Here is an 18332-nt window from a genome sequence, read left to right as displayed (position 1 = left end):
AAAAAAAAAAAAAAAAAAAAAAATCAGTGAGTACTTGGGAAAGTGAAGTGCTCTGAAAAAGAAAAAATGCTAGGTTTTTAGAGTCTGGAGACCTGAAAGAGAAGAACGCTGACTTTCTTCGTCATGAAGAAGCCTTATGAATACATGCTAGCTGCACTGTACCCCCAAGAAGTACATCCCTAGTTCCAACAAATGGAAAGCTTTTGGATTTAGAAAAATGGGTTGGGTGTGTTTTAAGTTTTAGTCCACTCTAATACCTTAGACTTTAGACCAGCAGCAGTATATATCCATGTGTACCTGGTAGTAGAACTTGGCTGTTTTAAATTTGTGCAGGTCTGACCCATCCTGTTTATCGACTTATTATGTTAAAACATCATAGAGCATTTTCCATTGTTAAAACATGGTGATTGCTTAGGTCAGTATTTGAAATATAGGATAAGAACCAGTGACCCAGTGCACTTCTCATGAAATAGCTCCCTGCTGTGCTCAGAGAGGAGCCAAACAGAGGAGACTACAGGCAGAGGCTTCCTCTTGCAGAGGGCTCCTTCTTGCTGTGTCCTCATGTGGCACACAGCGAGCGCACTCTGGGCGCCTTCTTATAAGGGTACTGACCCCTCCTTGAGGGCCCATACTCATCAGTCTGATCTAAATCACCACTCCAAACCCACATTTCCAAATACCATCCCACTGGGCACCGGGGTTTCAAAATATGGATTAGGGATGAGATGCAATTTGGCGGCAGCGGTGTGAGTCCATGATGTGCAATCCCATTGGATTCATCTGCTGGGGCTGTAGTAACGAAGTACCACAGACTGGGTCACTGTATTAGTCAGTGTTTGTAGGAGGACAGATTCGACGCAGGACACAGCAGTGTACAAGAGTAGCTTATGTAATTGCCACAGAGTCAAATGTAGGACAGTTCAACAGACCTGTCCGCACTCTAGAGATCCAAAGAATCCAGCCAAGAGCCTGGATCCCATGACAGTGTCCTGTGAGCCAAGAGCTCACAGCAATGTCCTGTGCAAGTTCACATCAGGAGGCTGAGAAATTCACTATGGAAGACCAAAGGGTCTGTCTGGAAAGCCCAAGGGCTGGCACCGAAGGTTAGGGAGTCTGGCCTGAAGATTGAAAGGCAGATGCTGGTAGAATCTGCGACAAGATGATGCCCAAAGAGAAGGTCAAGACCACCGTCTCCAGCTGAAGAGTGTGTGCCAAAGGCCAGAAGACAGTGGGTGCTCAGGGAGAAGGTGAAGACCAGAGCTCTGGCTGGGAGAACAGCCATCACCCTTGCTGAGGGCAGAGCTCAGCCAAAGACAACAGTTGAGCTTTGCCAAAGGAAACCAGCATAAAATGCTCCCCTCCAGTTCTCCTTTTAAACCATTCCCCAGAATGATATAACTTGCTAACTCAATTCAGGTGGGCGTTCTCACTCAAATTGACCACTAAGAACCCTCCACAGTGACTCAGAAACACAAGTTTGTTGTCTCTTGCCTCTGGGGCCTGGAATGTTGAAATCAAGATTTTGTAGATTTGGTTCCTCTGGAGGACTCTGTGAAAGGATCTGTCCTAGGCCTCACTCCTTTGCTTACTGATGGTCATCTTCTCCATGTTTATTTGTGTTGTCTTCCACATGTGTCTCTGTTTTCAACTTTCCTTTATATAAGAACAATGCCATTTTGGGTTAATGCTCATTCTAACTTTGGATTAATGCTCATTTTAACTTGATTCCCCTTAAAAAAAAAAAAAAAGAAAGAAAAATGACTTCCAAATGAGGCACCATCCCTGGGGTTAGGACATCAACTGTAATGGTGGAGGAACGAAACCAAACTATTATAACACCCATAACATCCAGGCTCCTTTATACAATAATGGTGCCCCCCCTTATCCACCTGTATTAAAAATCTATAAAATGTAACATACTTAAACACAATTTTTAAAAATGTAAGACCAAAATAATCTGTGACATTAAGAAAAATAATAAAAGAATAAGCAATCTACTCTATAGACATTTCGCAGGGCTTCCTCAGAGTGGAGTGGGAGGGGGCTCATCACTGGAGACGCCATGGCCACAAACAGCAGCTCAGGTGCACTGACCTGGCAGGTCAGATGCCACAAGCCACTCTCATTGGGTAAAGTGACTGGACAAGATGAGAAAAATTCATGGTTAGTTTCAAAACAGATTTCACTAGAATTTTCCATCTGTGTGTACATCAGGGGTATTTCTGAAAAAGTTCATAATGTCCCTGTGCATAAAGAAGTGTTTTTTAAATTATAGGTAAGCATCATTTTTTCCTTGTTTTTAACCCACCTGGGTATTCTATGAGCATTTAAAAGTTGTAAAGGACAACTGGGAAACTGAGGCAGGAGGATCATGAGTTCAAGCCCAATGGGAAGCTTAGCAATTGAGCAAGACTCTATCTCAAAATAAAAATGGTTTGAAGATATAGCTCAAGACAAAGGCCCTGGATTCAGTCCCCCAGTACCAGGAAAAAAAAAAAGTTGTTCAGGAGGCAGAACAATTGTTTCCTGGACTAAAGAATGTCCAGCAACCTTCCTCCCCTCCTAGTAAATGACATTTGTATCCTCACCCCTTTGCAAGACCTGTTCCCCTGAGGACTACTGTCTGTGGCTGGAGGTCAAGTTTAATCTATGGCATTACTGGACTCTAGATGACATTTTGAGCAAATTTAATTAAACTGTTTTTCTACTGGGGTCAAAATCCTTACATCTTAAAAGAAGTTGTTGTCAACTTCTTGACACTTTTTTATGTCTTTAGAGGGAAGTCATGCTTAAAATAGTAACCGATTCCTGTTACTGCTAATTGTGGACATGAAAATGGAATGCAGTTACGGTGAGACTGACAGACCTGAGCTGCATGGCCTAGGAGCCTTCATACTGTGGGAAATGGGAAATATCGGAAGAGTTTTATTTATTTACTTACTTATTTTGGTCAAGTGACGCTTTTATTGGCTAGTGTTTTGGGAGACTGTTAAGAGCTTTGTAAACAAAGCAGAAAGCAGAAGCACGGGGCAGGATCTTGGGAGAAGCAACTGGCTGAGCAGGAGGTCAGTGGTGGCTAAAGAATCCCTGAGGATGGTTATATTTAAATGGCTTCATCCTACTTGGACCCCTGAAAAGCCACAGACACATCTTCTCCTGGGGAAATTCCTTGGACCCCCTCCACACTGTTATCGTGGCTCTCAGTCTCCAGGTAGACATCTAGGAGCACACACAGCCACTGCAGCTGGTTGGTCAAGAGCTGGTGGCTAGGCCCGGGCTCCTTGTAGCACACATTGACCTCGCTCTCCAAGGCCTGAATGTCATCATCATTGCTGTTGGTTTTCTCGCCTTTCCAGTTTAGACAGAGCTGGAAAATGGGTGGGATGGAGGAGTACCCAGGGTTCAACTCCACAGCAGCCTGGAGTTTGGCTGTGCCCCTTTCAATAAGTGCCATGTAGTAGAGATTGTTGTCCCCAGCCAGTCCTGCCTCCACAATGTCCTTGGTGAAGTGCAGTTCTATATAATCCTCGTGGGCAACTGTCACCCACTTCACTAGGTGAGAGATAACCTTGGCAGGGAAGAGGTATTGGCAGTCACTGGTAACTGGCACAATGCCATGTTCCAGGAATGCAGACTGTTTGTGGAGGGCCAGACGGGACTGCACCCTGGTCTTCAGCAGCCTCATGGTCGTCTCCATGTGGCTGGTGCTCAGTGAGTGAGCAATCACTGTGTGTTGGCGTTGCTCTTTTGGGAGGTGGAGGCCTCCCAGCTTCTGTACCCACAAATAGGGATGACCCAGGTCAAGTACATAGTCTCTCAAAGTCAAAATGCCAACTTTATCAAACGGGTACTGATTGGCTGAATTTGGAGTTTTCTTTCCATGATCACCAGGATACAAACTCAGCACCGAGTCATGAGAACGCAAGATGCACTGATGGGAGTGATCAGCTCCGTGGCAGGTGTCACTTTGGCTTTCACGGTCAGGATGTTGAGGTTCATGAGGTAGTAGAAAGTCAGGTGAGGCATGCTATCATCTTTGCATTTCAGGTCAACCATGACGGACAGAGGGTGTCTCCTCAGAATCTCCCTGTGCTTGTCATCCAACTGAACTCCCGGGGTGGGTCGCCGCCATTTCGTGGTCTGTTCCTCCTTAGCATCCGAGTCACTCTTGTCATCTTGGGAGTCATCAGGAGGCTTGAACAGAGCCTCATCTACACTGCCTTTGATGGCCACAGTCAGGGTCTTACCACAGGCCTGCCCATAGGCGGTGGCCTGTACAAAGAGCACGTAGAGGGGTGGCGGCAGTTGTCTGGCTGTCTCATATTGCTTGTGAGCCTGGTCAAACAGCATGAACAGGTACTCCTGCGCTGGGAGGGAAGCCTGCATGCTATTGAGCCGAGGCTGAAGGCTGCTTAGGTACTCCTTCTTCACCTCAATCTCTTTGAGGATCTTCTCCTTGTGGACAGGCCCTCTCGGTACTTCTCTGCTAGTCTTTTCCGCTGCTCCAGCTCCCAGTCCCGACGTGCCAGGGTCTGCTGGTGAGGGTCTCCCATGGTGACTTCAGTCACGCTGATGTCTGGTGGAGACTCCTTGTAAAACTCCCCTAAACTGACCAGATCGATTTCTCCATGTTTTGGTGATCTCCTTCTGCAGGTGCATCACTTCATACAGCAAGTTCTGTAGCTGCAGGTGATAGTCATCTACTTTTTGCTTAGCCTCATGGGTCTGATCTCTTCCTTTCTTCAACCTGATGTGGTCTAATCGGTGAAGCTTCTTTAGAGTCATGAAATGCACACAGCTCTGGATCCTCCATTCTTCAATTTCAACTGCCACATCCTTGCCACCTCTGCTCTTCAGGTCCTGGATCTCGGCCATCAGCCTCTGTAGCTCCTGGCACGTATACTTGTATAGGTCGTAGTCTCTGCCGGGGTCCCGCAGGTCCACCTCAGCCTCCTCACTGCAGTGTTTACCTACCTGCTCAGGGTCAGTTCGATTCCGCTTTCCTTCAGCTGGAGCCCCTTCACTTCGGATCACTTTGGGCTTCGGGTTTTTGCTTGATTCTGATGACATGGTTGTTCCTCAACTCTCAGCGAACTAATCCAACCCAGTGAACTACTTCTGTCGGAAGAGTTTGAATCAGAAAAATTACATAACTAGGTTTTTAGGGGGGAAAAATCTGAACTTTCAAGTGTAGCGAATGCGTACTAATGAAAGTAAGCAGGAGTCCCCTGCGTGTGTGGAAAAGAGCTGGGAGAGTCGGAGGCGTGGCAGGAACATGGGGACAGCAGGTGGAGGCCACAGATCTGCCCGTCCTGATAAATAAAAGGACAAATGGGGGCTGATTAATATGTTCTCCTCCACATTTGGGGGAACTGAAATTGATTTTACTGTGGGACTTTATTATAAAAGAGAATAAATCTGAACGGAGACACTGGAATGATGCTCAGAAATTACTCAGATGCGAACAGTATCCATGGCACCTGGACGTCAGGTGAAGGGCAGAAGGGATGGACCCCGAAAGCAGCATTTCACACGGGAGCTGCTCTCATGGAAGGGCGCGTAGAAGAACCACTGGTAAATGCAACTCATTTTCACTTGAATACAACTTATGACATAATTGTTCACATAAGTATGCCAGAAAACTGTAGTTTGAGTGTACTTGCATAGCACTAGAATTTGATGATACTGTATTATATATTCTGAAGAACCCTGATTTGAGTCCATTTGGCAGGCTTTGATGACTGTATGCTTCATAATCCCTGTCAGGAGAAGTAGGGCAGAGAGAAGGCAGGGATTTCTGATGTATACACAGATTCTTCAAAGGAGATATTCAGGAAAAACCTGCCGATTGAAGCGATTGCCCTCAGACAGCCTGCAGAACTACAGCAAAACGAACAAAAATGAACTATGGCAAAAAGTGCAGAAAACACAGGAGCACCGTGCCGTACACATGTGCAAGAACACACATGCACATATACTTGCAAAGTTATTAATAAATCAAAATCCTGGAAAAGCAGTCTTCATATATAGTCTAGAGGCTCCCGAATTGTGTTCCTTCTGTAGTTTTTCCAGACAGGTTCAGGAAACACCCAAATAATAAAATCCAGGACTTTTAATGCCTGACTTTTAAGGACTGTGTTTGGCACCTCCTGGAGGGTAGAGAGTGTGTCTTACACAAACGCATTTGTGACAGCTATGTGGCCTCCCTTCCTTTCTTTTCATGCTTACCCCTGATTCTTGCCCCAAATCTCTCCGGCAGAGCAGGTGAATAAAGGAGCACTCAGATAACAGCAGCCCTTCCAGCGTGCTCTGCCTGGACACCGGTATTGGAATGTCACAGGTCCCGGCATTGCTGCACCAGACCACCTGTCCCTCATGCATACACCTCTCCATGCTCTCCTCACGTCTGGGCCCTCAGGAGGCTACAGACTACTCGGACTCAACTAGTGAAAGTCCAGCTCTGCAGACTTCCCTGTACTCTTACTCCATTTTTGATGAAGCTCCTCATAAGACAGGACTGACAAAGTCCAATCATTTAAACATTCTATTTTAAATGTAAGATAATAAACCCCTTGAAAATAAGGCAGTGTAAAAAAAAAGAGTTTGAGTTTGCATTTCCTGCTGTTTAGGTAAGCCAGAAAAAAGGTTAGATTTGTAATTTTGAGATTTCTTGCTGTTGCCCAATATGAATCAGACAATCTGGTTTGAAATAGGGAAAAGCAAAGTGACAATTATTTAATGGCTCTGTTGTCATCAAGTTTGGAGAATGAGTCTGTGTGAGTCGTACAGGAAGATTACCCACGGTGCTGGTGTGTCAGCGTGGCTCACAGCCAGGAAGGCTGGCTCTAAGAATGTTGAAACACCTACACAGAGTCCTACTCGAGTCATCCAGACAATCTGTTTGTAATTCAGTTCGGAATAATTTAATGTTCTCAAGTGATTGCCAGACTCTCTCAGTAGAAAATGAAGCACTCCTTTTAAGGTATATGAAGGAGCTGATGAGGTGTGTGTGTGTGTGTGTGTGTGTGTGTGTGTGCTTTTTTATAGCTACACATATGTCAATCTTTTTAAATATCCAAAATATTTGAAACATGCTTAGCAACTCACTCTGCTATGAGGCATTTTAGACAGGAGAAAACCTGAATGGATATTTAGTTTATAAATGGAGATGCTGAAAAAGTTCTGTCTGCCTCATGAGAACATAGATATTTTCTGGCTGATATACCCACTTTGGGTTGGATTTTCATAGGCTTGACGAAAAAGAATGTCTTTTGCAACTTCCTCTCCTACTGCCATTCTTAGGGTTAGGGTAGGTATGCTGCTTTCAATTATGTGAACACAGAAAAGAAAACTGCAGGTCTGTGCTGATGTAAAAATCCTCAACAAAATACTAGCAAAATGAATTCAACACCACATTAAAAGAGTCATACAGCACAGCCAAGAAGTGAGATCCCTGGGATTTAAGGGTGGTGTGACAAAACATTTTTTTAAATGTAAGGCACCATTTTAAAAGAATGAACGAAAAAAACCATACAATCATCTCAGCAAATGCAGAGAAAGCATTTGGCAAAATTCTACTTCCTTTCATAAAAAAAAAAAAATCTCAAAATCAGGTATGCATGAAATATACCTGAATACGGTACAGGCTGCATCACATCTCACAGTTAATACTGGGGATTACACTGAACTACATCCGCAGCATGCATATACATCTACATCTATATCTATATCTAATCTATTTTTTGAGACAGGGCCTCACTATGTCACCAAATTGCCCAAGCTTGGCTCACACTCCTGCCTCAGCCTCCTAGAGTTCTGAGTTTACAGACATGCACCTCCATGTATTTTATGCACCCAGCCAAATATATAAACATTCTGTGTGCCTATTATACCTCAGTAAATCTGAAAATATGCGTTCTTCATGTATGCAAGAACAAAATAATTTAAAATGTCCTAAGATTAAAGCAGAGCTACTTAATGGTCTGAGTTACCTTTGAAATCTCACGAAATCTCTCAAAGGACTTTTAAATTATCTTTTACTGAGACATAATATCTGTGCCTCTTTATGGGGTACAGTATGATAATTCAACACCTTTGTCAGTGTTTAATGATAAATCTTGGTGATAAGCACTTCCGCCTCCTCAAACGGGAACATTTCTGTGTGTTCAGTTGTATTCTGACCATCCAGAAATGTATCACACTTGCTGTAATCGGTAGTCACCCTACCTTGCTTTGAGGGTTTACCTAGCTGTGTTTGCAGTGTGTCTAACTTCAGAGACATGCCTTCTGGTGTCCCTTTAATGTTTTCACAAGAAGTCTATCTTTCTCTGAGCACTTGAGAAAACTGTGACACGTGTGGTATGACATGGACCTATAGGAATCCCGCAGCCTATTCTTATGTCAGTGCAGAAACGGGAGAAAAATCTGCTGCATCACACACACGTGCCTGATCTAGGCTTTGGCAAGGCCTCCCAGGTCTGTAGCAGCCTCTGTGTTTAGATAAGTGACTCCCACCAGCCCTGTGTTGAGGGCCTGGCATTGGTCTGTGGCAGGTTGGGAGGTGGTGGAGCTTTCCAGAGGTGGGGCTTATCGGAAGGTCTTCAGGCCTTGTGCTGTGCCCTTGAAGGGGACAATGAGCCCAGCCCCTTCCTTGCTTTCTCCCTCTTTGTCTTCTTGTTCCTGAGGTGAGTGACTCTCCTCTGTGTGTACCTGCCATGGTGTGCTGCCCCCACCAGGAATCTGAGAGCAGTGGGTCTCCCTGAGGTGGACTAGAGCCTCCACAACTGAGCCAAAGTAAACCTTGCATATCTCAGGCGTTTGTTATCATGACAGGAAGCAAGCACAGCCTCTGAGCACAGAAGGCTGAGTCATAGATCCCCAACAACCTGGTTTCTATGCTGAAGAACTTTGTGGAAAGGCAGTTGATTGCTCTGGTTACAGCTTGCTTCTGTTCCTCCAGCAAAGTGAGTATGGTCAAGGGGTCCAGAGCTCCTCATGGCTCACAAATCCCATGCCACCCACGCCCAGCCCTGCTAACACAATGGTAGTTCTTTCACACTGACAGAGAAGACCCAGACAGGTAGACCCCACCGTCAGACTGCAGTGCAGCTGCCTAGAACAGTCAACTTTAGAGCAAAGCTGAGCTCCGACCTGCGGTGTGTACATGTGGTTCGGTCCTTAGCAAATCATTCTCATCCATCCCTAAAAGAGGGCTCATTTTTTGCCTCTTGAAAGAAGCTTTTGTGTCACACAGATGAAATGGAAAATTAGAACCCACGGTCCCTGCAGCAAGCTATAATGTGCTCAGTCAATTCTGTACTGTATCTTTTATAAACCATGATGCCTGGAATGTTACCTAGTCATTATTAATCTGTTCTCTGTCTCTTCAAGCTGTGAGCTCTAAGTGCGTTCTTTTTTACTTCAATAAACATAGGCCTCTTTCCCATTTACTGTGGCACCATAAGGTCGTTCAGTAAACATTTTCCATTATCATTTTAATAATGTTCTTCCTGAAGCCTGAACTGTCTAAAGATAATTTTCTTTATGTGGGAGACATTTTCCCTTAGCCGAATCTTAAATTTGTAAGGTCTTATGAAGTGGTAGAGCGCTAATGTTCCTGTTATCACCATCATGTGGCTGGCAGAATGTAGGCCTGATGAACAGTCAGGGAACTAACAGCTTCTTCTGCAGCTACAGAACCCTCGTCAGCCCTTACACCACCCTCCCTTTATTATTTACAGATGTGGTGTGTCTGTGTGTGTGTATGGTGTTGCATGCATGCAGCATGCGATTTGTGAGCAGGACTAGTATATATGTCATGCATCTGTGTGCATGTATGTTTATGGTATGCATGTATAAGTGTGTGTGTGTGATGTGTCTGTACATAGTGTATCAGATGATGGACGTGTATCTGTGTGGGAATGTCTGTGTTTATTGTATGTATCTCTAGTGATATGGGTATGAGTATGGTGTGTAGTATGTGTGATGTATGTGACATGTGTATGTACAGTGTGTTGCGGTGTGATATATGGTGTGTGCAGTGTGTGTTTCTGTGTTTGTCAGGTATATGTGTGGATGGTATATGTATTGCATATGAGTGGGTTGCATGGTGTGTGACCAGGCTATGTGTTACATATATGCAGTGTGTGTGTCTGCGTGCATGTGTGTGTGTGCATGCATGCGGATGGTTTTTTGAGTGGTGTGTGAGAACCCAGTCTGATGTGTTCCACCTCCAGGAACACAGAGACTCTGATCATTGTCCCTCCGCTGATACTGTCCAGGACTAGAGCAGAAGCCTCACTAGGGACACTAGGACTTGAAAAAGCCTGTGGTTGAGAAGCCATGGTCTGTGTAACCTCCCGTCTAACCACCATGGCACCGGGGCCTGCCTGCATGTCTCTAGCTCTAATGGCTGTGCTTCTCTGTCATCCCCTGGTCTTACAAAGATCTAATTTTTCCCACTCATTATGAACAGCTCCTGATGTCTCCTACTGGCCCTCCCTCTGTCACCTCCCTGCCTCCCTGCCAGGACCTGGGCCATCACTGCTCTGGATGGATAGAAACCCAGGCCACAAGGTCTGTCACTCCCAAGCAGCTGTTGTCCTCTGTAGATTTCAAGAACAGTAGCAAAACAGTTGGTCATGATACCTATGGGTGGGAAAGTGTGAATGTCAGTGGCTGGGCCCTGAGCATAACTTGGTGACCAACGTGGTGTTCAGGAGGGTAAGTGAATTCCTTAGCATTTTTCAAGGGCCCTGTGAGAGCCTTCACATGTCAAGATCACATGGTGAACAACCTCTCAGGATCTACAGAGACTGCAGCACTTGTTTGGCCCACATTAAGCTCAGTTATCAATGTGCATTGCACAAGAAAAGACAGAGTCCATTGCTAGTTAGAAATGCAAAAATTAAGGATTATCTCCTGGACAAAAGAGGAAGTCAACTTTCTGATATCCAGCCAAGCCTGAGGAGTTGACAGTGCTTTAGAATTTGGAGGCTGCATGAGCTCATAGCAGGGAAAAACACTAGGATGCACTGGGGAAGGAAGGGTCCCCTTGACCTGAGCACTCAGGGGCACAGAAGGAGCCAGCTTGGTGATCGTTGTCCAGGGCCCTTTATAAGAGCTTGGCTCTCTGTGGTGGAGGACTTCATTGATGCTGCCGGACCTGCAGCAGCAGGAGAAGGGCCCTCTACCCAAGTATGCAGTGACATCCAGGGACCAGGGGGACGGCCCCAAGCTTCCACCTGTCCTTACCCTCCTACCATGGGCACTTCAGAAGGACCAGAGCTAGCTGGGAATGAAGGTATAAAGAGCCAGAGAAGACAGGCCCACATGTACCCACTGCCTCTCCAGCCCCCTTGGTGCCCGTGGGTGGGTACAGGTGGAGGATGGGGAGTCATAGAATTCAATGGGGCTGGAGGGCCATACTGAGGGACTGGAAGGAACCATAAAGCTGCAAGAGCTGTCCAGGTTCATGTAAGGGGGAAAATGCAGACACTTCAGGTGTGGGTCACGCAGCATCTAGTGGTCTCGTTGCTGTATCACCCCCTGGTGGAAGGTGAGACAATGGGACGGGGAAGTGATTTTGTCATCGCTTTATTCCCTGACCCTCCCTCTGGACCTAGGCATCATTTAGGCACCGCTTCCCTGCACTGTGGCATCGGGGCTTCAGTTTGCAAAATGTGGTTTCTAGCCATCGCGGGTGCATTTCCTTTTTAACTGTGTTCCACAGGAAGGAGGCTGGGGAGATATTTTGAATAACTAGGTTGCTGGTTGGCACTTGGGTTTTGGCTTTTGTCTTTGTAGAAAAGTCACATTCAAACTTTCATCCAGTCCAGTGGGTACCTGTTTTTTCTGACACATCCATCTTAACCTTTGCTCACTGTCAATCTCCTTGGATGTGTTTCTTTCTTGGGATAAACAGTGGTTTAAAGCAGCAGTGGGGACAGATTTTAAATAAAGAGATTCATACTTAGCAGAGAAGGATCTACAATTAGATATGGACAGGTTTCCTGGTCTATATTTAAAGTGACTTTGCCAGAATGAATATCTCAGTCCTAGACTTGCCTTTTCTAAAATAGGCTGCCTTCTTTGAGTCTTCAGCCTTGGGTTGGGGCAGACTTCCTCTCTGCCCTGGCCTGTTGCTGCTCATTGTGTTTTCCAGTCAGTGGCATAAACAGTGCTATAGAGTCTTCCTGACTCCTGACCATTAAGCAAAGCTTCCAGGTTCCAGGGCTTAGGGCCTTTCTCCTGGGTCATTTAATGGTGCAGCCTGGAAGAACACGTGGGAGGGCTTGCGACAATCTGCCTTTTCTCCCTTGTCATGAGCTATGAACCATTGCAGACGCATATCCAGACCCCACCCATCCCAGTCACCACCCAACACTGAGCTGTTTGGCATGCGCTGCATGCTGGGCACACGGAGTGCATGCACATCCCAGCACCGTCTCCGGGAAGGCAAAGGCAGAGCCTAGCAGTCCACTGGAAAGCAGCGTTCAGGAGCAGTGCCTCTCCCATTCCTCTAAATGCAGCTAAATGGCATGCGATGAGACATTGCTCCAGCTTTGCAAATCGTACTGCCATTCATACTGTTTATCTTCATTACAATTTAGAAAAAGCCATTTATTTAATAATAGTACTTTTTGACAAGTGACATGTATTTGTCCAGCCGATTCTCACTCTGATTGAAATGCTCTAAATGGTTTAATTCAGTAGGATCCTACTTAGTGGAGATGTAATCATCTTTCCCTGAAATTGTATCCCCCTCACACGCTCATCAAGTCTGCAGAGGTATTCCACAGCTGGCTCATGCAGGGAGGAAATGCAGGCTCGATCTCATTACCAGACAGAGGAGCAATCAATGCCTGGTGGCTCCTCTTGATCAGAGATTGGGTGGCAGTAAAATGTGCCTCTTAGGGAAGTATCTGTGAATTGAGCAGAGCTCACTTTGTCCTTATGACTCTGGCAAAAAATAACCAAATGGGAAATAATCCAGGCTTATTTTCCAGAGGTACTTTCTTATATTAGCTAAATAGATGCAAATTGCCTCCAGCAAGGGGTGCCTGGTGACTGCCTAATCTGTCCAGACCCGTTTAATTTGGCCCCCTGGCTCATGGGCATGTAAGAACTGCTCTGAAAGGAAGCAGCGCGGTCACCTCCCGGGACCTTTTTGACTTGTTTTTGTTCTCTCTGCAGCAAGTGTCTGCGCCTTCCACCCTCATTCTCACGTTCCATACCTGCACGCACCAGGCTTAGTTCTTCCAGGGTTATCTCCTCCAAGGCTTTCTTCCTGCTGTCTTTTCCCAAAAGAGTTGCTTTTAACTTTTATATACAGTTGGTGAGAATAAAAGATCGCGCACCTAGTATAGAATACAGTATGGAGAGTCCTCAGAAACACAAGAAATAGAACTACCTAGGATCCACAATTGTGCACGTATCCAAATTGAAATCCTTGTGTTAAGAAGACACCTAAACAAAGATATTTATAGCAGCATTAACCGCAATAGCCAATAAACGAAATCAACTCAAGTGTCCATCAAGGAATTAATGGATAAAAAAGTGTATGTGTGTGTGCCCAGAGAGAGACGCACACACAAACACAGTGGTATATTATTCAGACATAGAGAAGAATAGAATCAAGGCCCAGAGACATAAATACCAAAAGACCTCATCCATTTTTGGAGATTAATAAGTTGATCTCTTAGAAGTAGGGTAGAGCCTGGGAAGGATGTGAGGGAGGACCGGATGGAGAAAGGATGATTAATGGGTGTAAGGGTGGAGCTGGATATGAGGAAAACTTGTAATGTCTTACAGCACAGTAGGTTGACCATAGCTGACACCAACTTAGCAGATATTTCAGGGTAACTACTAGAGAAGATTTTGAGTGTTTCTAGAAATATGGATACGCCATGTACCCTGAACTGATCATCACACAATGTGTACATGTCACAAAGTACCACACTGTGCCCTATAAATATGTACAATTATATGTCAATAAAATGTTCATGAGCCTCAAAAGTTGATGTTTCTTAGCCCCTGTTTCAACAATCTTAGGTGTAAAGTGCAATGCCTTAGAAAATTGTCTAAGAGAGGCCCTTCTGGTGAGAAGAAGGAGCTGTCTCAGAGTTGGTCCCCACCAGGAGGAACTTGGTTTCCTTTGTCCCTGCTCCACATCCCACATCCCTGCTGTGTCCCTGACTGCCAGTAGGAGCACATGGGAACTTCTTGCCATGGACAGCCAGTGCACCCCATGGGACACAAGTGACAACTGATTTTCTAAAAAGAGAGAAAATCTTTTCTGAAGGGTACCATCACCCTAAAGATGTTCTGCATCTCATAGGCGGAAAGCAACTGGAAAACAGCATTGTGGCTCTGAGCAACAAATGTATGGAACTTGTGAAAATCTAAGAGGGCAGGTCTTATGGTACATGTTCATACACCGCCAAGAAAAAGGAGTTACAGTAATGTAAATCATAGATCATTCAATGGACAAAATATTTTTAAAGTGAAAAATATTACAAGTAGCACAGTGAGATTTGAATGATCAAAATGGCAGTTCAGCAGCTTCTTTCATTAAATTTCTCAGACTGGTGACTGGTACCCGCTTTATTTTATTATAATTTTCAGAGTTTTCTCAGAGTGAAACTTGCACCTTCTGCATTAATTTCTCCTTGGTTGTTCCTGGTTTTTAGTGCATGAGGGAAGGGTGGCCATGGTTGCCTGAATCGTGTCATGGAGCCTGTGAATCTCCCAACCAGGGTCCACCCCCTGCCTGTTACCAGAGACCACGCCGCTGAAGCTGCAGCCACCTTCCTGAAGACTGAGCTTGCCTTGAGGCTGACCCGTGCCTCATTGTAGGCATGGTGCTAATGTTGGGGACGGTAGATATCGTAATTATATTACAGCTGGAAGCACCTTACAGTTGCTAATATGGTCCCCAAAAAGCCCAGTGTCTCAGGCTGACATATTTTGGTGAATTGCATGCTAAACAATGTAAACAGTATCTCCGGTGAAGAGAAGCCTTCCATTTCTCCTGCTCGTGTCACTTGTCTCTGCGCTCAGTCCTGAACCATTTTCTGTCTCTTCCTCTAAGTTACATTTGCTCATGTAAACACAGACTAACACACACATGTGCATGCACACGTATATTGGCTTTCCTCGGATTACCTCACACGTAGCGTGCTATCTGGATCATACATTCCATTAAGAGCTGTGGGCCAACTTCCAACCTAGTGCCTGTTGTGCCCCTTCATTCTTTAATGGCTGAATAGTCATGAAGAATGGATGGAAGAGAAAAGCAGTGGTAACGTGGAGGGGCTGCTAGGAAGTGCAAAGCAATAGAAGTTGTACATTTGCGTCCAGGATGTGTAGAGTCACTGTGTCAGATTTATGAAGGAATCTGACTTACAAATGTTCTCCCAGAATGAAACATATTCCTAATCAGGCACTTGCACTTTTTCTGTCATATAATTCACAAATCACTGTTTCCAGGCATTTAATATTTCAGCAAATAATGCCACATTATATCATGGTTTTATAATACATGCTGAATATTTCTTGTCCAAAATGCTTGGGACCCTAAGTATTTTGAATTTCAAAGAGTTAGATTTTGGAAAGTTCTCATATAAATAATGAGATATCTTAGGGATGGACCCAAGTCTTAGTGTAAAATGCATTTTTATTTTGTGTATCCCCTGTACACATGGCCTGATGCTAATGCTATACAGTATTTTGTGTCAACACCATACTTTTAGTATGTTGTTGACTATGACAGATGTTTCATTTTTGTTTCAAAAATTTGTGATTAACATATATTACACATTAGTCAATATAATTTGAATGGGATCCAATGTGGTATCTCAGCACAGGCCTACAATGTGCACTGATCAAATCTAGCCGCATATCAAAAGGCTACCCTCTTTCCTCGTGTGCGTGCTCACACCCCCCACACACACTTTCTTCTCAACTTGTAGTTACCTCTGGTCTAAATTTAGATCAATATTTTTTTAGCTTCCACATATGAAAGAGAATAATTTCACGCTTGAAACAAAGTTTTGTGACATGGAATTTTCCACTTGTGTCATCATGTCAACACTTATAGTCTTTTCAATTATATGACATTTCAGATTTTGGATTTTTGGATCACATATACAATATCCAAAAACAGTACATGACAGACTTATTTTTCACCACTTTTGTCAACACTGGATATTTTCATAGCTGGTCTGAAGGTAATAAGTCTGAAGTTGGGTATTTTTTTTTTCTATCTCATGAGAAAGTGAATCCCAGTTGTCATTGTTTTTATTTTCCTGACCTGTGGTGAATCTGCCTTCCCTCTACCATGTTCCGGAGCCAGTTGCAGTGTCTTTAGCCATTTGTCCTGATTTCCTGCCTTTGCTGACCCAGCCTTGCTGTGTGGCCTTTCTTGCTCTTTCAAGCCTGACCTGCTCACAGCCTTGATGCTGGCTTCACTGGAGGCTTTTTCTGGATTTTTCTCACCTCTTTCTAGTGTCTTATCAAAGAGAATCTTCAGATCGTGTCCAGTGCCAAGCCTGCCCCTCATTCTCAATCCCTTCACCCTTCACCTCTCTAAACATTTCTGTCTTCCAGTTTGCCACCTGCCATAGAATAGGCATCCCGGTCAGCAGGGAGCCGGCCACATTCCCTGTGGTTTCTGAAGCACACAGAGGGGAACTGGTGATCAGGAGATGTAAAGAGCAGATCAATAAACCAAAATTCTGAGTTTGGAAGGAAACTAAATAAATAAGAGAAATACCAACAGATCAGATAGAGAAAAATTAAACAAATATCTAAAATTATGGAAGAAACAGCAACGATGTTCATTTTCAAACTATAAAAGAAACATACAGGAAATTTAGAACAATATATCTGAAAATGGGGAACTATATTTACGTGACTTTCTAGCAAAGAATAAATGTCCCAAGTTGACCCAACAACTAGAGAGCACTGACAGTCCAGTAACAGAAGAAAACTAAATTAAATGATTCAGAAAGAAATGCTATTCTAAGGAGTGTTAAGAAGACAAGAAAAAAGGTGAACTTATTAATTTATTTACTTCACCAAAGGAGGAAAAAAACATGAAAAATCAATCAGTGGTGTCAGAAGTTCAGATTTAGCTTGTGATTTGAAAAGAGAGCAATCACGGTGGTTCCTGGGGGCTGCAGCACTGTACCTTAACAGTGTCATCAGCAGTGTGGAGGGCCAGGTGTTGTTGACCTTTGCATTGAGGAAGGGATTAAACAGGGCTATGAGGGGCTCCTAGGGCCTGCATTGGCCTCCGTCCTGACACAGTGTTTTAATATACTTTTGTTGCTATAAGAGAATACCTGAGATTGGGCAATTTATGAAGAAAAATTTTTTATTTAGCTCATAGTCCTGGAGGCAGGGAAGGTTAAGACTGGAAGGCCACACTCAGAGAGAACTTATGCTCTTTCAACTCATGGCAAAAGTTGGAAGGGCAAGTGGGTGCTCACAGAAGGAAACAACATGTGAGATGGCCTTGTGAGAAGCTATTAATCCATTCAGGGTCTCCTACTACTCAAAAACCCAAAGACACAGACTCCTCTCTCCAGATTCCACCTCTTAACACTGCCACCAGCCCCAACACAAGTTTTGGAAGGGACAACCACATCAAAGCATAGCACAAGGTAATCAGTGGTGCTAGGAGTTGGAGGACAGTTAGTGTTGGAGTGGAACTTGACCAGGAGGCATTCGTGGGCTCGTCTTAGAAGGTAATTCTGTTGGGAGCGAGATTTTGATCTCTCCTTGGGTAAGGTAGTTTACTGGGAGTCAGGAAATATGAGAGGCTTTCCAGATCTATAGTAGCCTACCTTTTGACTCGAGTGTGGGATATATGAACTTAATAAATTATGTGAATCCATCCAGCTGAGTATCTTCGTGAAGTGTTCTTACAGTTCACTTCAATAAAACACTTAGTTGAACATCTTGTCCAAGTCTTCATATTGTATCAGGTTAATTATATCAAAACCAATGTTTATTATACTAATTAAAATGATAACATCGGAAAAACATTTTATTCCAATGTTAAATTCTACTATCTCGCGGGGTTGTGGGGAGAAAGGAACCCTCCTCCATTGTTGGTGGGAGTGCAGACTAGTGCAACCACTATGGAAATCAATATGGAGATACCTCAAAGAGCTTGGACTGGAGGTTCCATTTGACCCAGCCATCCCTCTGCTGGGTATCTTTCCAAGAGAACTAAAAGAATCATATCACAGAGAAGTATGTGCACCCATGTTTATAGCGGCACAGTTTGTAATACCTAAATCTTGGAAACAGCCTATTTGCCCATC

General features: G+C 44.4%; 2 protein-coding genes across 3 annotated transcripts in view; one reads left to right on the top strand and one right to left on the bottom strand.

The window, feature by feature from the left end:
• Positions 1-18332, top strand: part of Gabrg3 (gamma-aminobutyric acid type A receptor subunit gamma3) — a 490937-nt gene that overhangs the window by 394173 nt on the left and 78432 nt on the right. The gene's annotated exons all lie outside the window — the stretch shown is intronic.
• LOC104854454 (THO complex subunit 5 homolog) lies at positions 3045-5076 on the bottom strand. Its single transcript, XM_033761044.1, is given in 5 exon segments — positions 3045-3177; positions 3179-3927; positions 3930-4460; positions 4463-4635; positions 4637-5076. Coding segments are annotated over 5 exon segments (1998 nt in total). The 5' UTR covers positions 5071-5076; the 3' UTR covers positions 3045-3066.

Source organism: Fukomys damarensis, unplaced genomic scaffold (assembly GCF_012274545.1).
Source record: "Fukomys damarensis isolate Sample0158 unplaced genomic scaffold, DMR_v1.0_HiC HiC_scaffold_7, whole genome shotgun sequence".
NCBI lineage: Eukaryota > Metazoa > Chordata > Mammalia > Rodentia > Bathyergidae > Fukomys > Fukomys damarensis.
Note: the sequence above shows the minus strand (reverse complement) of the source record. Positions and strands in the feature narration are given on the sequence as shown.